This window comes from Acyrthosiphon pisum, chromosome A3, assembly GCF_005508785.2.
Source record: "Acyrthosiphon pisum isolate AL4f chromosome A3, pea_aphid_22Mar2018_4r6ur, whole genome shotgun sequence".
Lineage (NCBI taxonomy): Eukaryota > Metazoa > Arthropoda > Insecta > Hemiptera > Aphididae > Acyrthosiphon > Acyrthosiphon pisum.
The window spans coordinates 6,657,605-6,684,596 of NC_042496.1; the positions used below are offsets into that span (position 1 = coordinate 6,657,605).

At 29.3% G+C, this 26,992-nt stretch overlaps 3 protein-coding genes across 7 annotated transcripts in view; 1 reads left to right on the plus strand and 2 right to left on the minus strand.

Annotated features, from left to right (window-relative positions):
• LOC100159008 (protein shuttle craft) overlaps window positions 1-6,967 on the minus strand; it is a 16,340-nt gene extending 9,373 nt beyond the window's left edge. The window contains exons 1-7 of one of the 3 annotated variants that reach the window (XM_008187265.3): window positions 6,823-6,967; window positions 6,403-6,736; window positions 5,347-5,483; window positions 4,811-4,901; window positions 4,505-4,737; window positions 3,695-3,932; window positions 3,466-3,629 (exon numbers count right to left, since the gene is read on the minus strand). In XM_008187265.3, coding sequence (XP_008185487.1) covers window positions 3,466-3,629; window positions 3,695-3,932; window positions 4,505-4,737; window positions 4,811-4,901; window positions 5,347-5,455 — 835 coding nt within the window. In that variant the 5' untranslated portion in view covers window positions 5,456-5,483; window positions 6,403-6,736; window positions 6,823-6,967. Of the gene's footprint in view, window positions 1-3,465; window positions 3,630-3,694; window positions 3,933-4,504; window positions 4,738-4,810; window positions 4,902-5,346; window positions 5,484-6,402 lie in introns of all 3 variants that reach the window. The other 2 variants (XM_008187266.3, XM_029491757.1) reach the window with 2 other exon arrangements.
• Window positions 6,968-7,278: 311 nt separating this feature from the next.
• LOC100166288 (BUB3-interacting and GLEBS motif-containing protein ZNF207) lies at window positions 7,279-14,085 on the plus strand. Its single transcript, XM_008187267.3, has 10 exons — window positions 7,279-7,914; window positions 9,819-9,945; window positions 10,178-10,313; window positions 10,419-10,566; window positions 11,739-11,838; window positions 11,899-11,990; window positions 12,634-12,721; window positions 12,789-13,127; window positions 13,670-13,901; window positions 13,975-14,085. Exons 1-10 carry the CDS (start codon window positions 7,874-7,876, stop codon window positions 14,079-14,081), a joined length of 1,410 nt encoding a protein of 469 aa, XP_008185489.1. The 5' UTR covers window positions 7,279-7,873; the 3' UTR covers window positions 14,082-14,085.
• Window positions 14,086-16,368: 2,283 nt separating this feature from the next.
• Window positions 16,369-26,992, minus strand: part of LOC100164256 (putative inorganic phosphate cotransporter) — a 15,907-nt gene continuing 5,283 nt past the window's right edge. For 2 of the 3 annotated variants that reach the window (XM_008187262.3, XM_016806415.2), the window contains exons 2-7: window positions 18,562-18,701; window positions 18,242-18,472; window positions 17,408-17,716; window positions 17,198-17,347; window positions 16,762-17,136; window positions 16,369-16,701 (exon numbers count right to left, since the gene is read on the minus strand). In XM_008187262.3, coding sequence (XP_008185484.1) covers window positions 16,543-16,701; window positions 16,762-17,136; window positions 17,198-17,347; window positions 17,408-17,716; window positions 18,242-18,472; window positions 18,562-18,701 — 1,364 coding nt within the window. In that variant the 3' untranslated portion in view covers window positions 16,369-16,542. The remainder of the gene's footprint in view (window positions 16,702-16,761; window positions 17,137-17,197; window positions 17,348-17,407; window positions 17,717-18,241; window positions 18,473-18,561; window positions 18,702-26,992) is intronic. The other variant, XM_016806414.2, reaches the window with a different exon arrangement.

The following is a 26,992-nucleotide window of genomic DNA, read 5'->3' on the forward strand; positions in this document are numbered from 1 at the left end:
GGCCCAACCCTAAATATTTCTAAGGGAATGACAAATTAATTTGTCGAAATATTGTTCCAAAATAATTTAAACATAATTTAAATTCACAACATTTTTTGTTTATTTTGAAAGTCGAATACTAAGTCAAATAACAATAAAATATAAAATCGATATGTCATTCCCTCAAAAATATTATTCCCTATCTTTTTTATAATGGGTGATTTTACTCTAAGATTACTTACAAACATAGAAAAAATGATTCCTCATAAATGCGTTTTGTCTATTCTGCGCGTGGGCCAAAGAGAGAAATCCAATAGTGCGCTGACATCCTTTTAATCTATTTTATAATGACTAAAACCAAATAATAGTTTAAAATTTGAAGTAGGCTTTTTAATTAAACAGTCTTACTAATGCATAACACAACAAAGTTTACATTCAAGTGTTCCAATTTTATGTTGTTAGCTTAAATATTAGAGTGAATATATCGAACTCAAAGATAAGAAAATTATCTGAGCTCTCTATTTGGATTTTAATTTTAAAGCAAATTATGGTTACGTAAAATATTATACTTAGGTTTATGATCATAACTCGCTTTAAAATAAAAAATTCAATTTTATAAAAACCAAAAAGAGAACAAATAAGTTCTTACCTTGGAGTTTAGAATTAGGTCAATTCACTCCAAAATTAAAGATATCAATATATTCACAAATGTGGTCTGTGGAAATTGTAAAATTTAATTCAGTTATTGTTAAGAGGAAGCCACACGGGCTTTGTTTATTTCCGTCTTACAAACGTGGGTACCTGGAAAATTTAAGTTCACAATAATACACTTTACTTCGTAATTTTTAAAAGTAGAGTGATGTTACCTTTTATACAATTTTAAGGTAAGGATAATAATCTTATTATCTAGAGCATTTTGGAGGCTTCTATTGATATTTTATATTAAGAAGCAATTTTAAAATAATCATAACTTAGTTAAAAATAATATCAAAAAACACCTCAAAAATGCACTAGATAATATTCTTCTTACCTCTAAATTGTAGAGAGGTAAATTCACTCCAATTTTAGAAATTAAAGAGTAAAATATTTTATTGTGGACAAAAAATTTGGCACGTTTTACGTTTTTAAGACTAAGACAACATTGGAGGACCATGTGGATGGCCTCTTAAGACACATTTAAAAAGTACTGTAATAAAGAGAATTAATTACACCTTTATTTTTTAAATTGAGAATAATACAGTAGGCTTGTCTCTTTAGGAGAATGCTACACCTATAATTTTCTATATTAGGATCTGCTAATTTTCATAAAAACGTAATTGTTAATTTATATTCTTCATTAATGTAGTACAAGTATCATTTATTGAGAATATTAAATATTAATGTAACTTAGTAAAAAACGCCTAAAATGTTAATTTAAAATGTACATTAATTTCTATCATTACTTACCATAAACATGGTAACACATGTTGACTCTCGGCAAATTTAGATGTTCAAAAGTTAAATTAAATACGTAAGCAATAAGATAATCTTGACTTAAAGATATTTAATAAAATAATAATAAAAAATAACATTTTTGGAAAATAAGTAAGAAATTTAGAGAACACAATAATATATTCTAGTCAATTTTGATTTATAATTAAAACAATTTTTTTTGTTTTTAATTATAGATCCTAAAATAGGTTTATCAACGAAAACTTAAATGCTAGTTTGTCAGAGACAAATAAATCAAAACAAGTTCCTGACAATCTATGGTGCAGTTTTAATTAATTAAAACATAAAATTGATATTTACCTAATAATAATAATTGTTGCAAGTCTTAATAATAATAACTGATTAATAGGCATTTGGTTAAGTAAAAACTATATATTAGCTAATGCATTTTATGCATTTATTATTAAACAGTATAAATACATAGTAAACTATAATGAGTAAATGGTTAGGTTATGTAATACAATATTATTTATTTGCTTAACTGAATTTGAGGCTTCGATAACAAATTAATTACATTTTATTTAGTATAATTAAATAATATCGCAACTCATCATTAAAAGCGGTTGTTTAAATTTTAGTTTTTGAATAGAGATCATTTAAAAAGAATATTATTATTAACTTTAATATTAAGAATTATTGTATAAAATTGCTATAACTATTAATTAGTGGTATTATAAACTCTAATTTGGCGTTAAGTCAAATTAATATTTCAAAATTACATCTTCTTTTTATAAAATGGCTATGAATCAAACCAAAACTTTTTCAATATTGAAACATTGTTAAAATTAAAATAAACAGTACTATACTCCGTTCCACGAGAGAGTGCGACTGGGCGGCGACCAAAACGTGTTCATATTCGCGCATCCCCACCACATTCCTGTCAATGTTTCCTAGCGACGGTATTTTTCGATCGCCGTTGTACCATTGTCGAACGACGTTGTTATATAATACAGAGCGGTTACTGGTGTAATCATGTTTATTATTACATTTTTTATGGTAGTTTTAGGGCCAGTATTACAATCATCGGTATGGTTCGATTAGGCTTAACCGGCTGATAACAGTTTTTGGTTACCGGCCGAATTCTTCCGGTTAGGAGTCTGTTAAATTTAACGGGAGATGGTAATACTGGACCTAAATAATAAAAATAAATTATACTTATTTCATAAAAAGAACTTCTATACTGACATATTATATTATAATGGTTACTCGCGGTAAATATTTGTGGAGCGTTACTTGAGCCGCTGTATACAGAGAGCGGACGCCACAGGGTGAGAGAAATTTGACCTCGAGAAGTCGGAGCTAATTCATTTCGATGCGCGTGGCAGTCGCACTATCTTGTGGAACTGAGTATATACTCTGTTCTAAGAGAGAACACGTCGCAGTCCGACCGAGTTTTTCTGCGCATCTCCATGCATAATCCTGCCATAGGAAAACTGGTTTTGATAGTATGGTGACACGGTGTATGCGCAGAATCGGCATGTTCTCTCGTGGAATAGAGTATTACATTATAAGTATAATTACTAGTTACTAGCTAAAATTGATATTCCCCTTTAAGTTTCAAAAAATTTGTCATTTTGATGTTTGAGTTCAAAATGGCAAATTGTAACGTGTCACATTATTCTACACTTCTGCAGTGATACATATACTACACTAACTAGGAATTTTTTTCAGAGGAGCTTTTATAAGTACTATTATACTAAATGGGATTAAAATCCATATCAACTCTGTGGTAAAAGAAATAACCAATTGTTTAGTTTAGTTAATAAGTAATTAAATCTTCTAAAAATGCTAAGATAACTAGTTTGGATGAAGAGTATTGATGTTTTAATCTCCACCAAACCAAATCACCTAAAAATTGGTTAAACAGTTCAACGATAATATTTACTACTAGCGTAGTACCACTTCAGTGTATTATAATAATAATTAAATAATTATTACCAAACATTCATTTTTTTCTAAAATAAACCTTAGATTTTGTTAAAAATCAATGCTTACTTTGAAGACATCCCTTATTACATGGTCCGCAATTATTAGCATGACACATTTTTTCACATTCATGGATTTGGCAGTTTAATTTTTTAAGACAAACATCGTTGCATACAATCTGGGTTGACTGTCCACATTGGGCATACACTCGTTTTTTTCCACATCCACATGATCTGAATATAATTAGTTTAATTAAAATAAAAAATAAAGTGAAAATCGAATTTAGTAAAGTAACAACCTTAAAACTTGTACAACACATTGTGGACATGGACCAGGATGACAAAGAAGTGTACACTTATGATGACAATCATTATAGTTTAAATTTGAATTTTTTCTTTGCAATCCACAAACTTGACCACAAGAATGGGGAGTGTCCACATTGTTATGAAATGGATTTGGTAAAGTACCACAAAAACAGATATATTTTGGCTTTCCAATCATCTCACTTTGACACGCTGGACATCTCCAGACAGCATCTATAAAAATATTAATTTACTTTAACCAATAAAATTAAAGATTAAGTGTACAAGAAATTTGCGATAATCAATGTGATTTAATAAATTTTTTTTATATGGTAATTGTTATATAATGTTATATTAATTAAAATTCACCATTCCTAAAGGTCTTCTTTAACCTTTATAGGAAGTAGGCCGTTAATTATTTTTAAAAATCTGGCTGTATTTGTAGTGAAAACACATAGTTTATCAAGCAGGGACAAATTATGTAAATACTAAATATATTAGACTATAGTAATATATTTTTGCTAATAGGACTGTTTTTTTTTTTATCTTTGGTTGTATTTGAGACAATACTATTCACTCAGCAAGTTTTAAAACCAGTTATTTTCATGTTTTCAATCACAATAATTGTTTTAGACATGCCAAAAAATAAATAAAATTTATGTCCAAAATGTATTGAAGGGCCACAACTACAGACTAAGGATTTTTCTGGTTGCATAACCTTGCTATAATGTATACCTAATATAGTTAAATTCTTGACATTTTAGCTTTTAACATTTTAATCTATTAAAGTACTAAATATTACTTACTACTATGAGATTTAATAAACCAAACTATTATGCATTTTAAATGCATAATTTGATAACAATTACGACAATTCCAAATCTGCTCAACATTTTTAGCACGCTCATAACATATTACACAATCCACTTTGCATTCGTTCAAAAGATTAATAAGCAAATCTCGCTGGCCCTTATCGTTTAAAACATCTGGTATAGACGAATTTGTAGTAGTAACTTCATAGTTAGAGCTACTGTTACTCCTAAAACACAAACATTATAAATTAGCAGTCAAAATGTTATCATCATTAATAGTTTTATATGAATGAATCCTACCCGCTACTACTTGATGCGCTTGAACTTCCACAAAACGTCATTGACTGAATTAATAAATGTGGTCTTTGATTAGCTGCAGTCTCGTCATTTGCTAAACAACAAATACAAACATGTCAATACAATTTTAAATAATATAAATGAAACAAAATAAAAATTATAATCACATAATTAGGTACTTAAATCTTTAAGATAATAAGAATAGGCTTGAGTTTAATAAGCCCAAAAAATACGTGTGTGGACCCATGATTTTATAATGTACAATAAAAGTAGGTAATTAGGCGAATATGCTAAGTCCTAAAATGATATATAAAAAATACAAAATTCATGTATTTTGTTATTTATAAAACAATAGGTTAGGTAGGTATAAACATTTATTTATTATTTATAATAAATTACATAGGCTTAAGTTAGTGTAGGTTCTTATAATTTATATAATATAATTAGATACCTATGTGCATTTCCTGATTACACTATTACCTAAGTACACTAACTAAAACTAAAAATACTAAGGAAACATTATAATTATTATTAATTACCTATAGGAATAAATTCTGGAGCATTTGGTGATAAATTCGAAGTAACCCTCGCTGTACTTTCATTACGATGATTAGTCCTTTTACGGCTATTTCGTAGTGTTCTCGGCATTGTCAATCAACTTGTCGAAATTAATTAGCTAAAATAAAGACAACAAAAACCATTTTTAAGTGTCCATTATTTTACAGAAAATTTTACATAAAAAATACAATTTTAATGCAAGCATATGACACATAAGGAGTTAATAAATAAATAAAATAGATTCATTTTTCATAGCAACTTATTTTTAACAATATAAAATATAATATATTTGTGATAAAACAAAATAGTCATTGTATGTACCTATTTAAAATGTAGGTAGCATTGTTTACTTTGAATATTTCCTTTAAATTTGAGTACAGTATAATTTAAAAACCATTAATCATAGGTGTAAGTTACCCAATATTATAGAGCACCTATAATAAAGCACAATGGAAACTGTTTAGGTTAAGAATTTCTGGAGAATTTGACTAATAGGTATAAAATAGTTTTATCTAAATGTAGGTATTATTGTTAATAAAAATTGTATAATGTAAAGTACTTGAGAAATGGCAAATCTCTGCACCAATGAGACAGAAACAAGATACTCTTGTGTATGCTCTCATAAAACTAATTAGGTATTCAACAACAGGTGTCAAGACGTGAAAAAATTATAAATTATTATTAATTAAAAATAAAGAGTTCACAGCTACATACTCACAAAAATTAGGGGAAATTTATGGCCACTGCTGGGCGAAAAGGACGACAATAATGATTAAATTATTGGTGGCCACGAGTTAAGATATGTCCCTGTCCCCCCCCCCCTTTCAAAAGGTACGCGATAGACCGCTAGATAGTAACAATTATTTATTATTATTTATTCATTTAACGTAAGTTTAACAAAAAACAGACCAGATGGAATGGCTCAAATTTGAAAAAACCCCCGAGTTGGCGTGGCTGTAACCGTCGGTACGACCGCCACAAAAACGAGAATACCCGGGGTAGACGATGCTACCGTTCACCCGTTTAATATCACTCACCGGAAAAAGAGTGCGTACTGCCTCCGCACGGAATCTGCTCAGTTGGACGATACGCCGTTGATGGATTGAATATTGAAACACGATGCGGCACCAGTGGCTGTACCGACGGCAAGAAAATAAAGCAACGAAGATGGCGGACAGGCCAACAAATGCGTGCAGGGCAGCGGGACACTTAAGGTGGGAAAATAAAACGCGTACTTCGTCAGACAAGCAGTGTGTGTGCGGCAGGCGGCAGTGTCACCGCCGATCGTCCGACTGTTCTACGAGGGCCAACAGGCGCACGCGCACACAATAGGACTGTTAGCACAGCAGTACTGCACTACTGCGCAACGGACTACAGAGCATAAAAAAGTAAGTAAAAGAGTGTAAGAGTAGAGACGATCTATATACGCGTCTACGGAGTACGAACTACAGTATTACCGCAATACAGTGTTGATGGGCGAAGAACCGACGGGCCGCATCACTTGACACTTCCAACAATTCACACATTCAGCACTCACTGTAGGTCCGTATTCTGTGCCGCTGCTGGCCGGTCTGTCGATGATCAGACATCAGTGTCGGTTCAGCAATCAGCCGTGCGGGTGGACCGTGGACGCACTGATTGACCTTGGGCCTTGTGACCCGAGCCCCGCATTACCATCCGTCATTCATGATATCTCTCATGTTCTCAAACGGTGTGGCCTCCGCGGGCGAATTGTAAAGTTTTTCCATCGACGGTTGTCGCTGTGGAAGTAGTGTAGATTCGGGTGTTCTTAAAAACACATGTTATAAATCCGGGCTGACAATGAACAACACTGTGGCGAGTGCTGGCAACTGGCGAATCGCAAACCTTAAAACAACGCCATGGAAAGGGGAGCCCCGCGACACACCTGATCAAACGATCATTTCTTTCTTCCACGACCCGCGCGGTGTTCGTGTGCGAATGTAGGTATTTATTTGTGTGCGTGAATGCGACTTCGATTTTATTTTCGGTTTCGTAATTTCGACGCTATTCCGTCTACTACAACTGCTGCCACTACTATTACTACTACTACCACTACTACTACTACTACTACAGTCTGTACTACTGCAGGTACTGCACGAAAAACGAGCACACTACGACGAATGCCCTGTCCCGTCCGTCATGATAAAATAAAATAAAACGGAAAATCAAACGGCCCTCGGACAGTGTACAGTGTATTTTATTATTATCTTTTTCCGTCACGTTCCCTACGCCGTTCCGTCTCTTAACCGATATTCTACGAGTGATTGAACCACCGAAGTGCAGCAAGTTCGTATAAGTACACATTGCATCTGATATTATTACAATATTAATAACAACGACGACGACTTTTAACTTCGAGTTGTTCCACCGCTGTCATAACAATTCCCGCGCGATGACGAGTATGTGTTGTTGAAATAGTGTACGGTTTTCGTAGTACGTTTCCCGTGCCGCCAAGCAGCTGTCGTCCAAACACACACTAAACAGAATATGGGTCGCAAAAAGAAGAAGCAGTCCAAGCCATGGTGCTGGTATCCTTTTTAATGCTATTATTGAAGATAATTTTTACTTTTATTCTGTCCGATTAATTATTTATGGATATTATTAAGGCACCATTTAGGTGCTCTTAATCAAAAAAAGCTAAAACCCTGTTTTGTATTTTAATGTAGACAATATGTCTATATAGGTACCTAGGTGTATGAAATTATACGATTGTCTATAGGTACATGTGTAGGGGTATGTTTTTATTGTCTTGTTTTTATTATAATTTTTATTGATTTAACTCTCTGTGTGGCTGACAGCACATTTATATGGGTTCTCTCTGGATCTACTGTATAGGTAGTGCCTGAAATTACTCGTTCAAAGCATTTATGAATATATAAAAGTAGATTTTATAGCTGAGATTATTGCCAAAAATGTTTTTGCCAATGCACCACCACGTTGGCCAATAATAAAATGCTTATGTTACCACATCACTAAAAAAAATAAGTTCAAGCAGCGACTTTACAATTAAAGAATTGTTATTTTGACGACTTTTATGTTATATTTTTATTGGAATAGGTATCTGTTAATGATTATAGTTTTAAAACTGTTTAAAATGTAAGTTTCGATTTTCCTACTTGACAATCGTAATTGCTCATTTTATATTATTATTTATATCTTAGGAACATGATTTATTTATGAGCACCTATTATTCAATTTTTAAAGTATTCGTTAACCCATTGATTACTATTGTTGTATAAATACATCACTTGGTTTGCATGACCTGTAGAGAAATACCGAATATTTAAGAAATATTTGAGTTGTGGTATTTATTTTTTTTTATTGATTTTAAACTTTATATTATAATGAAATAAGCGCTTCTATCTGGTATCAATATTTTGTATTTTTGTAATATTTCATAATATGGTGTAAATATAAGTCATTACTTTACAAAAATTGTAGATTCATTATTTTATATTTTTATATTCACCCTTTTGATAAGGTATTTAATGTAATTAATTCATCAAAGGGTGAATATTTCATTACTCATACATAACTGGTATTTACTTAATTAGTTTCATTTTTCAATAATAGTTAATTATTTGACATTTGTATCAAAAGCAGTAATAAAAAGATTTAAGAAACACATTTAAAAAAAAAATGTTTGTTTTCTCAAGGCCTGTATGTCACTTGCTGATATTCACGGTAAAATTTCTGCACTATTGAAGCCATTAATACATTGTGCTAGTGAAGGAGCCCCGTATAAGGAACTGTATACATTTTACTACATTGTTTTTTTTCTCACCCATTCCATATCGCCCCCTGATTTATCTCTCTAAACGCTGTCCATTCGTTGATAAGTATAAAAATATTATATTAGTACTTTGAGTATACTAATGTTGCTTTTTGCTTATAAAAAAAAATTGTACTATTTAAGGTACGGTTTCCTAGGCGCGGCTAGTCGCGGCGACCGGCCGCTTCATACTACTCACGGGAGTACAGCTGCCGATCGCAGCGACTCTAATGCTGTTCCATTGCAGAATAGTCGCGGAGACCAGTCGCCACGAGTAGTCGCGTCTAGGAAACCGTACCTTTACATTTGCCATAAATGTTTTTATATTACAAAATATACCTAAGAAGTTACAATAATAATAGAGCATAATATCTCCTGATGTCAAATATTATAAGTTGATTATAATAATAAATACCCAAATTACTCTTTCACTAAATTAGAAAGATTCTTATGGTACATAATACATATATTATGTGCTTGTTTGATATCATGAATATAATTACCTAATCTTTAGTTGGCATTGATTGAATCATTTTCATGTTTTTGTTTAGACATATAGTTAAGATAACATTGTTATTATGCATTTTTTATTCAAATACCCCTAAAAACTATGTAAATTACTACCTATTGATTATATTTGATCCTTAATTAAATATTAAGGTATTGCAACCGTGAATTTGATGATGAAAAAATTTTAATTCAGCATCAAAAGGCAAAACATTTTAAATGTCACATATGTCATAAAAAACTATATACTGGTCCTGGTTTATCAATTCATTGTATGCAGGTTAGTAAATTATTAATAATTACTATTGTACATAGGTATATAAAATGTATTTAACTATTTTATACCTTATCTTCTAAAATAATTTAGTTTTATACTATAATTTGATTGTGTATATTTCTAAAATTCCGAACCCTTTAATTTACAACATTAAATATTATTTTTATTTTCTAACTTTCTAACTTATTTGTGATGTAACAAGAAATTATTTTGTAAGTTTGAAATTTGTCTACAGGTTCACAAAGAAACAATAGATAAAGTGCCCAATGCACTTTCACATCGTTCTAATATTGAAATAGAAATTTATGGAATGGAAGGAATTCCTGAGGATGATATGAAAGAACACGAGCGACAAAAGTCTGGTGGCAAAGGTAATATAATATGAATTCACAATGACTATATTTCAATATTCAATATATACATAATGAATATATTTTTGTGATTGTACAAATTATTTTAATTTATTATTATTATAGGTACACGTTCGGATAGTGATGATGAAGCTGGGCCACCTATAAAGAAAAAACCTGAATATTCAAATCCAGCTGGTCCTTCCATGATGCCACCTTATAATCCTATGATGAATCATATGCAAGCTATGGGCCCTCCTTATATGGGACCAGGGTAATTAAATTATCATTATTAGTGGTGTAGTCAAAAATATATACAGTTATATGGATAATCTTGAAATTCTAAAATATATTTGGGAAAGAAAATAAAACTAATACAGTGGTTGGTAGATATAAATTATTTTACCCTTTAAAATATTATTTATATTTTTTTAATGCATTTTATAAGATTATAATTTGGAAAGTATAAATTACAAAACTGAATAATAAAAAGGTGGGCAAGTGGGTGTTGCTCTGCTGTACACTAGGTTACAAGTGGATTACTGTAATGGAAGGTGTTAAATCATTCTATTATATAATATCATTGTATACGAAAAACAATTTTGAGCGAAGACTGTCAGTCGGCCTATGATATGTTACTGAGTATATTTGATGATATTATTGTGAATAAAGTTATTTATTTACCTTTTTATGTGGAACCTTGTTGATCCTTAGCTATAAAGGTTGAACATTTTATAAATTTTTAACTACAAAATCATTTTAGATTCTGAGCAGAGCTTTTCAAATTTGTTAAATGTTATCAAAATTTGATCGTTAAATACTTACAAAAAATGTATGCCAAAGTATTTTTAATATTTTTAAACCCAACATCAAAAATATGAGCTACGGTTTTCAGTACGGAATTCTTTTTCATAAATATTATATTAATATACATGAATAAAACAATGCAGAAAATTAATATTATTATTACAATTAATCCCATTGAGGTCACATACTGAACAAATACCATTATTTCTTATCCATATTAATGAAATTACTTTTCAAAATTGCCTTCAACTAATGTTTTCTGATACTATAAAAATTTTCCGTATAGTTAATTGCTGATGCTGATTTACTTAAATTTAATTTTAAAATGTTATTATGACATCTACCAGTAAAAAAATAAAAAACCTATCCATAAATACTTTACAAAAATATCTCAATCAATACTGATAGTTTTAATAATAATATTATAAATTGACTATAATATTGAAAATAGTACCTACCTTGTTTTAAAATTGTAAATCATTATTTTTAAAGTTCTTTAAAAATACAAATTTTAAACTATATTGTTAATTGGCAAGATTGGGTGGAATTTTGGGATATATCTAAACATTATTTAAGACTACACCAGCGCTCATAATACATTAATTAACATTTTATAAACTATTTTAATATATTAATTAGAATGCCTATGATGGGTCCTTCTGTATCAGTTGGTCCTATGCCACCTAGTCAACCTGTGGGAATGGCAAATAAGCCATTATTCCCTAGTGCAGCAGCAATTGTAAGTTTAATATTTTTTTTATGTTTACCTTCAATGTAATTGCACTTTTGTATATTTTAGGCTAGTAACTCTGATGTTCGTTCAAATAGCACAATGCTATCTGGTGGTCCAGTTGGTGGCCTTAATAAGTCAACATTTCCAGCTTACTCTGGGTAAAATATGAATTAATATAATGTTTGGAGTAATGTATTAAGCATACTCATTATTTTTGTTAGTGTAATAAATATTTCAAAACCTTATAACAGTGAATTACTATACCCTTTCACTGCTATGGGCATATATGTGTCTAATGTTAGCGACTCTGCGGTGATATGGACACATGTGTCTTATCATTTAAAAAAAAAATAACTAAAATTGTTTTGATTAATGTTACAAGATGAATGTATGGTAAATTCATAGGCAAATCCAAAGATACACAAAAAATATATATATTTATTATTAATTCTTGAACTATAAAATATGCAATACTAAAAAAAATATTGTAGTCCCAGCATAGTGCATTATACTAGAAAAATTAATTCAGCAGTAAAAGGGTGAATAATTCTCGTTGTTTATATACTCTGTATACTCCATTTAATGAAAGAAGGAACTTGTTATTTCATCGGTTTCTGCGCTTCTCCCACCACTGCACCTGTTTGGCTCACCGACAGGCGGTAAGAAGTGGAGGGAATTTGGCTTCCAAGCTATCGTCAACATTAGTTGTATGCCTGAAACGAGTTCTTTCTCTCATAAAACTGAGTATAGTATACATTTTGACTATCTAACGTGATTATCATTTTACTACTTAAATCCTAGGAATGATAATGATTCGAAATCAAAATCACTTATTAGTTCTACTGGAACATCTAGTAAGATAATTCATCCATCAGAAGATATTTCTTTAGTAAGTTTAATATTATTATAAATTGATTATACATTTGTAACTTAAAACATCGGAATTGTAATTTTAGGAAGAACATAAAGCTCGTTTTCCTAAGTATGTTATTCATATGGACATTCAAAATCCATTACCAACAAACATCCCTGAGCAACATCAGCTTGGTGCACCACTCATGTCACCTCATGGTCAAGTGTCTCCTGTAACTCAACAATTTCAACAACAACAACAACATCAACAGCAGCAGCAGCAATTGCAACAGCAACAGCAACTTCATCAACAACAACAACAGCAGCAGCAGCAGCAACAACAGCAACAGCATCAGCATCAGCAGCAACAACAACAACAACAGCAGCAGCAGCAGCACCACCATCACCAACATCAACAACACCAACAAGCAATTCAAAATGAGGTAAGGTAGAGAATATTTAAGCATATGGTTCCAGCTTCTAATTCTTAATAGAGGTTATCCACCTCTTAACCATTCAAGGTCCGTTAAATGTCCTGTTGACGACTGAAACTGCTTAAAATCATAAAGTATTAAGATTTAATTGAGTGGACTGACTTTGTAAGTACAAAAAATGTGAATATTAGGACAGGTTTTTTAGGTGAATTTAGGACTATTTTATTTCTTTAGTTTATCACTTATTATATTGTTATGCAAATTTTCTTCAGTCGTGGTTAGATTGTAACAAAAAGTACATAAATTTAAGATACAAAGGTTTATCAGGTTGGGTGAATAAAAAGTGAGTAAATTTTCAGGTATTTTTGGTTAATATTTGCATCTGCTCGTGAATATATATTTTGCTTTATACTTATATATTATTTATATTATTATTATTATTATTATTACTATTATTACTATTATTATTTATAACATTTAGGATAATTTATGTATTAATTTATGTGTTATATTCAACTATATTGAATATTAATTTATTTTAATAATTTTAGATGGAACGACAAGTAGCTGCTATGGCAGCAGTTATGCAACAACAACAACAACAGCAGCAGCAGCAGCAACAACAACGATTTGCTGCACCAGTTATATCAATGCCTAATATGATGCCTCAGCCTCCTACTGTTTTTATGGCTCAGCAAATGCCTACTCTTTTACGGCCTTCTTTAGGTGGTTTACCACCTCATGCTATGAGCATGCTAAGGCCTCAAATGCCTATTCATCCAGGTATTTATTATAAAAATAGTTATTAACCCTCAAGAACTTATATATTGATTATACAATGAATAATATGTGTTAGGTTTAATGGTTAACCCACCGATGGTCAATCCTTATGCTCCCGGTGGACCAATGGGCTTCCCAGGCGCTCAAATGTTAGCTCCGATGATGCACCCTCGCTTCAGATGATCAGGTTTGTTGGGGGGCGTATTACTCGTGTACAACAACACACCCCCGTCACTTTTGTAAGTTGTTAATTTTTTTTTTTTTTAATTTCCAATTAAAAACAAATTGTTAATTTTATTGAAAAAAAAAAAGAGAAAAATTAAACTTTATTTCCTAATTGAGCTTAGGATTATTTAAGATTAAAAGTTAGTGATTTTCTTTTTTCTTTTTATATGAATAATATTTTATAACTTCTATCTATGAACTTAATTAATTTACAGAAGTTAGTTACCCCCATTCATTAAATTAATTAAAATATAACAAATTTCTATTCATACAGTTTTGTTTACAGAAAAAGGAAAAATTTTGAATAATAACTGAAACGCAGTTTCAGTGAAAAATCAGTAAGTCCTTTTATATTTTAAATGTCCTTAACCCCTCGTTTTTCATTCTTTGGATTTTTTTTTTCTTGATTTATTTGTATATTCCCAAAAATAGTTTGTATCTAAATGTCACACGTACATTTTTTTGTAGAACGTGTGTGGTAGTATTTATTAGTGTGACGTGGATTTCGTACAAACTTTTTACGCTCAGCATAAAATGCACAGCAAATTTGTTTATATACAAAAAAAAAAAAAAAAAAATATTGTTGAATGTGTTTTAATTATTTATATAGTGTTATGTTGTGAGAATGAGTAAGTACTAATCACTCACGTATAAAATATAGTAAAACTTCATTGTTCATCTCAAAAAAAGCGTGTTTTTAGGTTTAGATATATAACGTGCCTACTGATTTCTCAGATGACGCGGCTCAGAATTCTATAATCTTTGGTATGTCACTTTGCATTTTTAAATAAATTTAAGGCCTAATGTTTAGGGTTTTGATTACTAACATATTAGAATTAAAAATATAATTGTAAAAAAGAAAACAAGAAAACACACTTTTATTATTCTAGATCATTAACAAATTTATTATCATTACATTATTATAATTTATTATATATTAAGTACGTGTGTATGATGTAATTCAAGGTAAGAAATATTTGTTTTATAATACTACATTTTTGGAAATGCAATGTAATCAAATTTTCTTTAAAAAAATTTGATTATTACCATGCATATTCTTTTTTTTCAAATAAATGTAAGCACATATCTGAAAATTGGTTCAATTATTTCTATAAAGTGAATCCTCTGAAAATGGTGAGTACCTCATTCACGAAAGTTTATTAATGCTCCATTCAATTTTCTTAATGCCAATCATTTGAAGACATAATTATATCATCTAAGAATGATTACAGTATTAGGAAATTCAGAATTGAGATTTTGTTTAAAATTATCTGTTCATGGATATTGTACCAATAAAATTAAAATACCAATCTGAATATAAAACTGAAATTCTTAATGTGATGAACCATATAATAATACTTAAATTTAATTGCCCACTGTATGTGATTGGATTAAACACAGATCTTTAAATTCCTCATATTATTTAGTTAGTTATTTTTTGTTTTAATTTAAAATGTGTTTTGCATACAGAAATTCCATAACTGGCAATTTAAATAACTAAATTTTTTTTTAATTCAGAATAAACTATTAAATCACACATTAGGTTATCAATTAATGTTTTAATTTTATCCTAAAGTCTATTTTATTATATATTTTAAGTGTTGAAATTTCATTATTTAAAAATAATTAGTATCAATATCAATTCTTTAACCTTATACATTTTTAAAATTGTTATAAGAATTAGTTATTCTAAACAGTTTTATTATATTATTTATGAATGGTTTTTGTCATCCTCTTAATACCTATTTAAGGTAGTTTACGGATCTTGTAAATCTGAATATGGTCGTCACTAACAGGTACTTGTATCTGTCTATCAAGTCCTGCCGTCCAAATATACTACATTCACTGATTGAGGTTGGTGGTTGTGGTCACAGTGAAGCTGTTGGACCCTAAATTGGGTCCCCTGAAACACAGCCCCAGGCGAGGCTATCCCTCACAGCTGACCTGTTGGACTTGTATTACCAAGTCCCCTGTTAACCACAACAGGCGACACATTATATTATTACAAGTTACATAATATTTGTTTCAAATCTGCGTACAGATTGTTTTTAGTGTAGTTTTGCATGTCAAATGCGATTTTTGGGATAAGCCAAAATGGTTGCGGTAATAAATGACTCAACAAATTATAATGGCTTTGCACACTACTTTGGGCGCTGATTAACACTTCTGTGATTGTTGAAAAATAAATTCAAATCTTATGATGTGTTTTAGGTTGGGTGATTGATAAAGGAGAAGTTTTTTACAATTAGAAGTATAATTTGTTTTTATTGATTTAATTTTATACACAATTTTTTTAAATTTTAAAAATAAATACTATCATTATATAATGATGATAAAATATTTAGAGTACATTATTTATATTTAAATAATTTAAAACAAATTTACGTTTAATTCCCACCAAATATTTTGAAGTGGTAACTCATGGGTCTTCATTTTCACCGTTTTTTATTTTATTGTTTATCGATGTATCATTCCACGGTTGAGTATCAGCAGTTCCAAATATAACATATAATAAGTTTCCAATGAAGAAGACGCTGGCTGAGCATAAAAACACTATGCCCCATTGGTCTTTGTTACACTAAGACAAAAAATATTTTTACATTTTGTAGCAATTTTAAAATATATAAACACATCTTACATTGTCCGTTACAACGAAGCCTACTAACAATGGTCCCAATATTGATGTAATATTTGCTATACTATTTGTAATTCCTAGTAGTGTGCCTGCAAAATTGGGTGCCAAATCTAAATGATTGGTCAAAAAACCTGTGTAAACGCCACTGTTTAAACCAAGAGCTGCAGTCAACAAGACTATTGCTCCTGTAGTAGATGTATCAAATAGATAGAGTGAGAGCAATGCTAAAGCTCCACCCCAGTGAGCTAAGGTATTCCAAATTTTCCTTTGGTTTGTATTTGTTATTAAACCATGTGTCCTGATGTAGTCGCTAATCCAGGAAAATGCTATAATCAGGATCCACATGATCAAGTATGGCATAGCAGATAAAAATCCATTCTAAGTAATAATGTATAATAAATATATGAATTTGAACATTTTAAATCTATAAATATCTTACTGATTTAATGTCGAATTTTAGTATATAATTAATATAGGTTGGCATGTTTGTTAATAAAATCCAGAATCCCAAGTTCTGTGTTAGGTGTGCAATTATAAGTGTCCACATAGGAATTGACGTAAATATTTTTCCCCAAGGAGTTTGTAAAGGCTGCAAAAGTAATATTTTATAATATAAAATTATTTATCTATTAGAATTTTATTAATTTACCTTATTTGATGTTGTATTACTTAATGAGTTAATAATGAATTTTTTTTCTGAATCACTTATAGTTTGATGTTCTGATGGGCTGTTAGCTCCCATTAAAGACCAAACGAGTACCCATACTAATGTGAAAGCACCACCTACGTAAAATATAGCTGGCCAACCACCTGAACTACTAGCTAATAGACCTGCGGTAGGAAGCATAACTAATGACCCAAATTGTGTGCCGCTAAACACAAATGAAATCAAACGTCCTTTTTCGGATGCAGGTGCCCATTTTGATAGCAAAACATTAACTGATGGAAATATGAAACCCTAAAACAAAATATGTTTCATTATTTAATATAGAAGGTATTTAGTTTTTATACTTGCAAGCTGTATAGCAGGTATAAAATCCAATTTTAAATTATTTAAGTGAACACTGTCAGTTTAAACAAGGACTACTGTTTATATCAATATTTGTTTATGCTCTTTAATAGTATAAAAAGAATTTGAGATATCTTTGTTTATCCCAAGATATAATTATATTTAATGGTTACTTATTCAACATTTTCCCATTTGGTAATTTAGAAATATACAAAATAAATTATTTGAAATGATCGCTACCAGCATATTATATTACCTTTTCTACCTACTTGAAGAAGTGTCACTGAATACCGCCGTCAATCTCTTTATTCATTATATAAATGAATACCTATAGATTGTGAATATATATTTAATTTATAAAAATAAAAAACTATTGTACCAATATATTTTAAAAGCGTACAACTTAAAAGTACTATAAATAAACATATAATGTATGAAAACTTTTTTTAATTTTCCTTCATTTTTTTAACTTACTTGTGCCATTCCTTGAACCATTCTGTTTGCACACATAACTAATACACCACCGTGTATCGCTGATGCTGGAGTGAATATTGTCAAGACACCACTAACTCCTAATGCACCAGCTAAGAAATATTTGCCTCCATACTTCTGTGCCATTTGTCCAGCGTATACTTGAGTTATTAGATATCCCCAAAAAAATGAGCTTAATACTTTGCTTTTTGATGATTCGTTCCAGGGCAACTCCTGAGAAAATTTTTTATATTAATATAAGTGTCTTACCATTACTTAAAGAGCTTATTTGTTTCATATTATAATACCTATATCATACTCACTATAAAATGGGTATTGGCACTTGATTTGTCAGTCATAGCTACAATGGCAACTGACAGATTAACTCTCAACCCATATGAAATTAACATGCCAAAAAAAAGTAATAATGTTTGTTTGTGTCGTTCGCCCCATGAAAATTCTTCTATAAAACGTTTTAATGTTAAATACTGAATGGTAAAGCATTTTAAACTATACATTTTGTATAAGAAATAATAATACTAGGTATGAGTTTTTTGGAAACTGAAATTTGCCAACACTTATTAGTTATTATGTATCTATAATACCCAGGTATCAATATGACACGCGTTACTAATATTTTCTCATTAGTGTCGACATTATGTTAATGTTTATTTTTTTCTTCTAGTAGGGAAAATAAAGGTTCGTGTTAATTCTAAACTAATTGTATAATAGTGTAGTAATGCATTATAATTTCAATTTTTGTTTATGAATTCCTTTTATTTGTCCAAATTAAATCGACAAATTTTTATTTAGCTTATACTAACTATTAAGCTGTTCAAAGTTAATTCATAATTATAAATTATTTTTTTTACATCACTACCTACTTCAATAATTCAAGACTAATGAATTTTCACATTTAGGGGCTAATACTTATTTACACTGATAATTGCATATACATTTTAGGGGGTAAATGATTACAGACACAATTAGTTCTTTGTGTTATTAATATAATATAATATTGAACTACTCCATAGTTGTTTCTCCTTCATTATATTGTTGAAATGAAATATAGGAAGGTTGATAGACATTTATTATGAATTCAAGACAATTAATTAGTACCTATTAAACAATAAAATTCAATGTTTTGGGAAAACAGGTAAGTGATATCATTATACCTAAAATAAGTTAAATTAATTTAAAACTTTTTCATAGTTAAACATAAAAGTTCAATTATGCATAACATATCAATCTAACAAATTAATTAATATGATTTTTTCAAAAATTGTATTTTTAGAACGTCTGGCAATTAATGCTTAAACTCTGTGAAGCAATTTACTTTTATTTTTCAATTGTTGGATAGCTTGATCAGAATAAATACTACCTATATTGAATTTATTTTTGTTAGAAGCCATAAACTTAAAGCCTTCTAACTTAATTTCAACAATATTTTTAATCAAGTTCTGATAACTTTTAATATTGAAAATGTGTGTTCACAAGCTATCTAATTTTAATTATAAAAATTTAAGAAATTGCAAATAATATAATATAAAAAAAAAAAAATGTTTAATTGAGTGTTGTTCTGTTATACAGTAGGTCACTAATGAATGGTGTTAAATTTGAATTCTTTTTTAATTACAACTAAATTACTAAAATTATTCTTGTTTTGAATATGTGATTTCAATGATTTCATCCAAATTTGAACTTAAAATGTCTGTACAAAATAACAGTGTTCATATATTTTTTAGATTGTTTGGTTACAGACTACAACAATATTTAAAACATTTACGAGATATTGCTATATTTTGTCAAAATCTGAACTCATAAACACTTATAAAAAAAAAATCGTGCTTATGTATCTTTAATATTTTTCAACTGCTATTATAACTACTTATGAGGAACCTTACATTATATTTTCAACGTTTTTGACACAATGTATATTTTTATTGACATTTATAGAATAAAAACTAAAAAAATTTCAAATATCTATAAACAACTCAATATGAGTTGAAAATGTTATCATGTATAATAGGGAACGATGAAATAAACATTTGATAAAAATTTCAAGTGCTTACACTTATTAGTTTTTGAATAACGACAAAATAAGTAAATCGTTGTATGATAATTTGTTAATTTATGGGTAAATATCAAATGTCTAGCTTCAAAAGCTCGTAAAGAATTTATTTGACTTTCTAGTAAACCTTTTTATTTTTTAAATACATATAAGAAAACTTAAGAAGGATCTTGTATTCTTGTATTAGATTTTCAAACCTTAGATATAAATATTTTTATGAATTTTTATTCAAAATAATTTTCCAATTTTCGTGACTGATCAATTTTGTCAAGATTTTAATTTAAGACACTCAAAAAAAAATTATTGCGGATTTACACTCATCTTTTTTTTAATTTCCACTAACATCAACTTGGAACGTTGTATTACATTTTCAAGTTTTTTGACCGACCTAAAAATATTATATTAACAATAGTTTAAATAAAAAATGGAAATTTTCTTATGCTTACAAATAACTCAAAAATATTCGTGATATTTCAAAAATTGTATAGTACATAGAAATTGCCAGTATAAACATTCAGTGAAAATGTCATCTTTATTAGGTTATTTTAGTAGAGTTACACAAGAAGACAAAATCGGTTTTTTTTTTAGACTGGTTTTTCCTTAATCTTTTGTTTGTTTTCCTTGACACTTTTGAAAACTATTGGGAATTTTTTTGTTTTTGCCGTAAACAGCTCAAAAAGAAATTACCGTAGGTACCTACATGAAATTTTGACTGAATGTTTATATTAGCATTTTCTGTACACCATAACATTTTCACTTAATTTGAGCTGTTTACGGACATTTTCAGTTTCCATTTTTTTTAGTTTTTTTTTCAATAAATATCAATGGAATTGTATTTGTTGATTAAAAAGCTTGAAAAAGTTCCTAGTATATTGTTTTCATAGGCAGATAAAAAAAATTTGAAATCCAGTAACAATTTTTTTTTATAAGCATGTAAAGTTAAAATATTGATAAAATCCGTAAAAAATGACAACGGTTAGCAAATTATTTTGAGTTATAAACTCATGAAAAATTTTCTTTTTAAATCTAAGATTTGTGAATGTAATACAAGACCATTCATAAGTTTGTCTATCTTTGTCAAAAAAAAAAAATGTCTTCAAACAAATCAGATTAAATTTGTATGAGCGTTTGAATTTCATATTTTTACAAGATTGGATATTCACTCCACTACTCACGTAGCGGATTTTGTTATTTCGTTGTAATTCAAAAACGAATAACTGTAGATACATGAAAATTTCACTGAATTTTCATATTTTCATTTTATATACACCATACAATTTTGAAAATAATTTGACTCTTTTTGAGCTGTTTACGGACATATTATAATAATTAAAATTTTTTTCGTTTTTTTTTTCCTATAAGTAATTGTCAATAAAATGTTTTATATTGGATAAAAAAGGTGTGAAAATGTAATATAATGCTCCAGATATATTGTTACTATAACAGTTGAAAAATATTAAAAATTTATAGATCCAATTTTTTTTATAAGCATTTTAAGTTCAAAATTTTAAAATTATTACAGGCGACATTTTTCTTCGAGCAGTCATGGTGTCTGAAGAGAGAGGACGTCATTCCCCACTCGGGCATGGCAGATACCTATACAGGTGTCAACATAAAAGTTACATTAAGAAAATTAAAATATTAAAATTCAGTGAAATTTTCAAATATCTACAGTCATTCGTTTTTTAATTACAATAAAATAAGAAAACCATCACATGAGAAATCGAGCGAAGATCAAATGTTCTAAAGATATGAATTTTAAACGCTCATTAAAATTTAATTTGACTTTCTTGTAGACATTTTTTTTGTTGATAAAGATAGACAATATTACCTGTGAAGAATCTTGTATTACATTTTTAAATCTTAGATTTAAAAAGATAAATTTTTACGAATTCTTAAATCAAAATAATTTGTTAATTTTTGTGATTTTTACATATTTTGTCAATTTTTGAACAAATATAATTTTATTGACTTTCATAGAAAAAAAAATACAAAATTGGAAACTGGAAATGTCCTTGAATAGTTTAAAATAATTCAAACTATTTTGAAAATTTTATCATTTATAGAAAACGGAAATATAAACAACCAGTGAAAATGTTATGTAGTTACGGTCATTCGTTTTAAATTTACACCAAAAACCAAAACAAATTTTGCGTAAAAATTCATGTTTTTCCTTAATTTTTCTTTTGTTTTTCCCGGTGCTTTTGAAAATTACTGGGAACTTTAAATTTTGACCTCCCCAAAGCACCAACAATATTCATTTTCCAATCAAACAAGATACTGAAGTTGAAAATTTAAGCATTATTTCGACTACTTATCTTGTACACACACAAAAAAAAAGTAAAAACACATCATTGTAAAATTAATACATTCATCGTTCCTCTCAGAATCTAAAAGAAAGATTGTCAGTTTTCAATTTTTTAGTTTTTTTTTCTATAAATATCAATAACATTTTATTTGGCAAATACCAATTTTCGTAAATCATCTGTAATTTTTAGGTAAAAGTATGAATTACTAGTATGAAAGACCTTGTATTAAATTGTTTAGCCTATACACATTTAATATTTTATAAGTTTTGAACTACAAATTAACTGTGGTTATGACGAAATTTGAACTTTAAATGCTTATAAAACATAACCATGGTGCCTATGTATAGTTAATATTTTAGCTATAATAAAAACTTACGCATTACATTTTTAAGCTTTTTGACCGAATGAATAATTTTTTATTGATATTTATAGAAAAATAAATTTAAATTAATCAAATACAATCCAAATGAGGACGGTATAACCAAGCTGGTTACCAAACAATTTTAATAAATTTTCATTTTTTTTCTCCAATTATTTTAGAAAGCACTGAGAATTTTCAATTTCGACCTCCTAAAAGTATCAACTATAGATTCAATTCGCTTCCAAAAACATACATCCGGCATCGATGTTTATGACCAGAGCATTTTTTCTACTATAAAAGTGGAAAAGTTACAAACATTTTAAAATACCTCAAATAAACGTCTGAAATTATTAGACTGGACAAAATAAAAATAAAATTGTAACTAATTTTCAAGCCCCCCCCCCTCTGAAAAATCCTGCGTACGCCACTGAAACACATATACAAAAAATGTCATCAAAATCGGTCCAGCCCTTTAGGAATGCATAAAGGACAAACAATAATTTTTACCTAGGTACCTATAAGGATTTCTCTACAACTATACTACCTAATTAATTTGTGGTTTTCATTGTCATCACAATTATTTGTCTGTATACTATGAATCAGTTAAATACCTAACGTTTTTTAAATTTTATTCCAACTTAAAAATAAAATTGTTTACCATCCAGATAGTAATCTTTGTTAATTTTTGTCTTAAGCTAAGTTCATGAAAATAATTTTCTGAAATAAATTTTTAACTATCGAAATAAATTATTTTCAAAAATACTAAATATGTTTGATTGTTTTTTTTATTTTCATGTTTAAACAACTTTATTTATCATAGTATAATCATTAATCCTACAGTTAATTATTTGATCGGATCAATTGTATATAAATGTATAATATTTAGATAATTTGGTCAATTTGAATAATTTTGAAAATAGCCTACAAAATATGAAATTTTTTTTTATGTTCTATCATTTGTACGATTTTTTTTGTCCAAGGTTTATGGATTATCTTTACCCAAAGTTTACAATTCTTTAAATTTAGATATTAAAAAATACAGCTATATTATTATATTATTTACTATATGATGTAAATCCTGTTATGGTAATAGGCAATAGCTATAATTGTAATACATTCTACTGTAACTAATCTTAGGCACCCTATGCCTTCATCAAAAACTATGCTTGAAGATTGGTATAAATCTATAAGAGTAATATTATATCAGGGGCGCCATTTCAGTTTTTTTAAGGTGTGCAAACAATTAAAGAGGCCAATTTTTTCACACCTCCAGGCCAATCGTTAAAAAAAACGTTTCTAGTGTTTTCAGTTTTTCATTACAGATTTATTACAGCACCTATCAAAAACATACTTAATAAAAACATATTTTTATAGTTAACACATTACATTTTACATTTTTACCGTTCATACATTCTGTGTATATACTGTAAAGTGTATAGTAAAGATATTTTTAGATAGAATAGATGCATATTATTATTATTATGTCTTTTGTCTATCAGTAACCAGGGGCGGACTGGCCCAGGGTGCTATACACCAAGTAGCACTCCGGGCCCCCGTTTGTATTTATGATCCGGCCCCCGATTACCACAGCCGGTATACGGTATAATACGGTATTATACAAAATAAAAATAAAATAACATATTTCAACATCTCTACAAATAAACAACATGTTATTCTTAATATTTTTTTTTATATTTACTTATAAAGCTAAGGGCTCTTTCCTAATTTAAGTAGGTTTGAAAAAAAATTACGGGCCCCTAATTAATTTTGCACCCAGGCCAAAAACAGCCAGTCCACCCCTGTCAGTAGCCACTTACCATTTACACATATTTGTGTGTGCCAGTGGATAAAGTGATACCGATATCATTTAAAGATCAAATTAAAGAACACAATATTATAATATTATTTATGATTATCAGTGAATAGCTGCGGTGCATGCACAATTAAAGATTGGCAAACTGAAGGCCATCTGGCCATAGTATTAATTAGGCCTAGGCCAATTGTGGACAACAAAATTACAGGGTGTGAGAGTGCACACCCTGCCCCCCCCCCCAAATAGCGCCCCCGGATTATATATTTGTATCATCTATATTTATATGTATCTAATTAGCATAATTTTAAATAATAATAAATTAATAAAAATATAAAATCTAGCTACCTACGGACCAACACCACAAATAAAGCATTCTTAATTTTAATTATTATTTAATATTTTAGACTGGGGCCGCGTATTCTTCAGCGTTTTTGCTTACAAAAGTGGGCTATACAAGACATTTTCTTTCGGTGTATTCATAAAAATTTAAAATTTGCATTTTTCATTATTTTTTGAATATATCATACTATACATTATTTTAGCGCTCGGGTCTTTGATTTTGCAAAAAATAAAACTTTTTATTCTTGTTTTATTTAGCAAATATACTGTGCAGCTATATGCATGAATCAATCGATTAGGTATATTTGTGCTGACCCTTTGATTATTCATTATTGGACTCATCATTGTTAATTAGGTAGTCGTATACTCGTATATAAAAAGTTGTCAGTTATAAGAAAATTGTGTAGGTACACGCTATTGACGGACGACGGTATACAGATCGTAATATGAAAAAACGTAGACAGGCTGAAGAAGTGAGTTGTGCGTTCACCAATAAAAATAAAATTGGTGCATGTAGTCACTATACGCGCGGATGAAGTGAAACTTAATACCTACAGTAATACAATAATATACTCTGTTCCATCTAAGAGTGAACCACTCAGCTGACCAAAATACGTTTTTTCCGCGCATTTCCACCACAATCCGACATTGGTAAGAGTTTTCGACGGCCGACGACGGCCGGCGATGACTGACCGCCAATCACAGAGCGCATAGCCATCGCTTGATGGGCTGGTACTGTTCGGCGGCTCAGTCTGCGTGCGCGAAAGCGGTTCACTCTTAGATGGAACAGAGTATAGTATCCTAATACAGAAATAATTATAATAATAATAATTTTTGATTTCCTACAACATTATCTATACAATTTATAAGAATGGGATGTACAAAAAAATAATTAACTTATTGGTCATAAGTATTATACCCATGACCAATAAGTTAAATATGTATAAATATAATATGTATAGATGTATGAATGAGGTACCTAATGTATTGTATCGTTATGGTTGTACTTGGTTATACAATCAGATATCAGTTAGGTAGGTAGGTACTTAATTTTACTATGTGTGATAGCAGTGGCGTACTCAGGAATTTTCATCCGGTGGGGGGAGGGGGAGGGGTTGTAAATAATTCTAGGAACATATGTAGGGGGTCCAGTGCCGCATTTAGGGGGGGGCACTGGCTACAACTGCCCGGGGCGCCAGTATTTTGGGGGCGCCGAAATTTTGTGGTCGGAAATAAAAAAATTAATAAAAATAAAATGAAAAATGAATTTTTAAAATGTAAATTATTTTAATAACAGACAACAGTAGGTATTATATAATATTAATGTATTATGCTGTTTGAAATTAAAACAACTAATGTATTTATAGAAATATAGCTATCAGCGTTCGAGAATTATTAATATACTTAAAAATAGTTCGCAAATTTGTTGTTATCCAATAGATATAAGTTATTTATATAATACGGCGTACTTTGTTATCGCGTGCGGCATGCCCGCAACCAATTACAGAAGTACAATTATTATTAGTAAATTTAGGTACCTAAACAAATATTTTATTATATTTTTATATTCTTATTAATATTTGTACTTATTTTTAAAAAAATAAACCATAAGTTTGCACATAGTTTATATTAATATGATCCATGAAGTAAATACCTAAATATGTAAAAAAAAAAAAACATATGATGTAAATTATAAGCAGGACTCAAGTGGAATACACTCAATTGTATCTAGGGGGGGGGGCGGGGGGGGGGAGTGTTCATGAAAATATTAAACAATATTTTTAAAAAAAACACATTGTAAAACAATATTCTTTTCTTTGCTCAAAATCTAAAAGGTTCATAAGAATTTATCCTCCATATT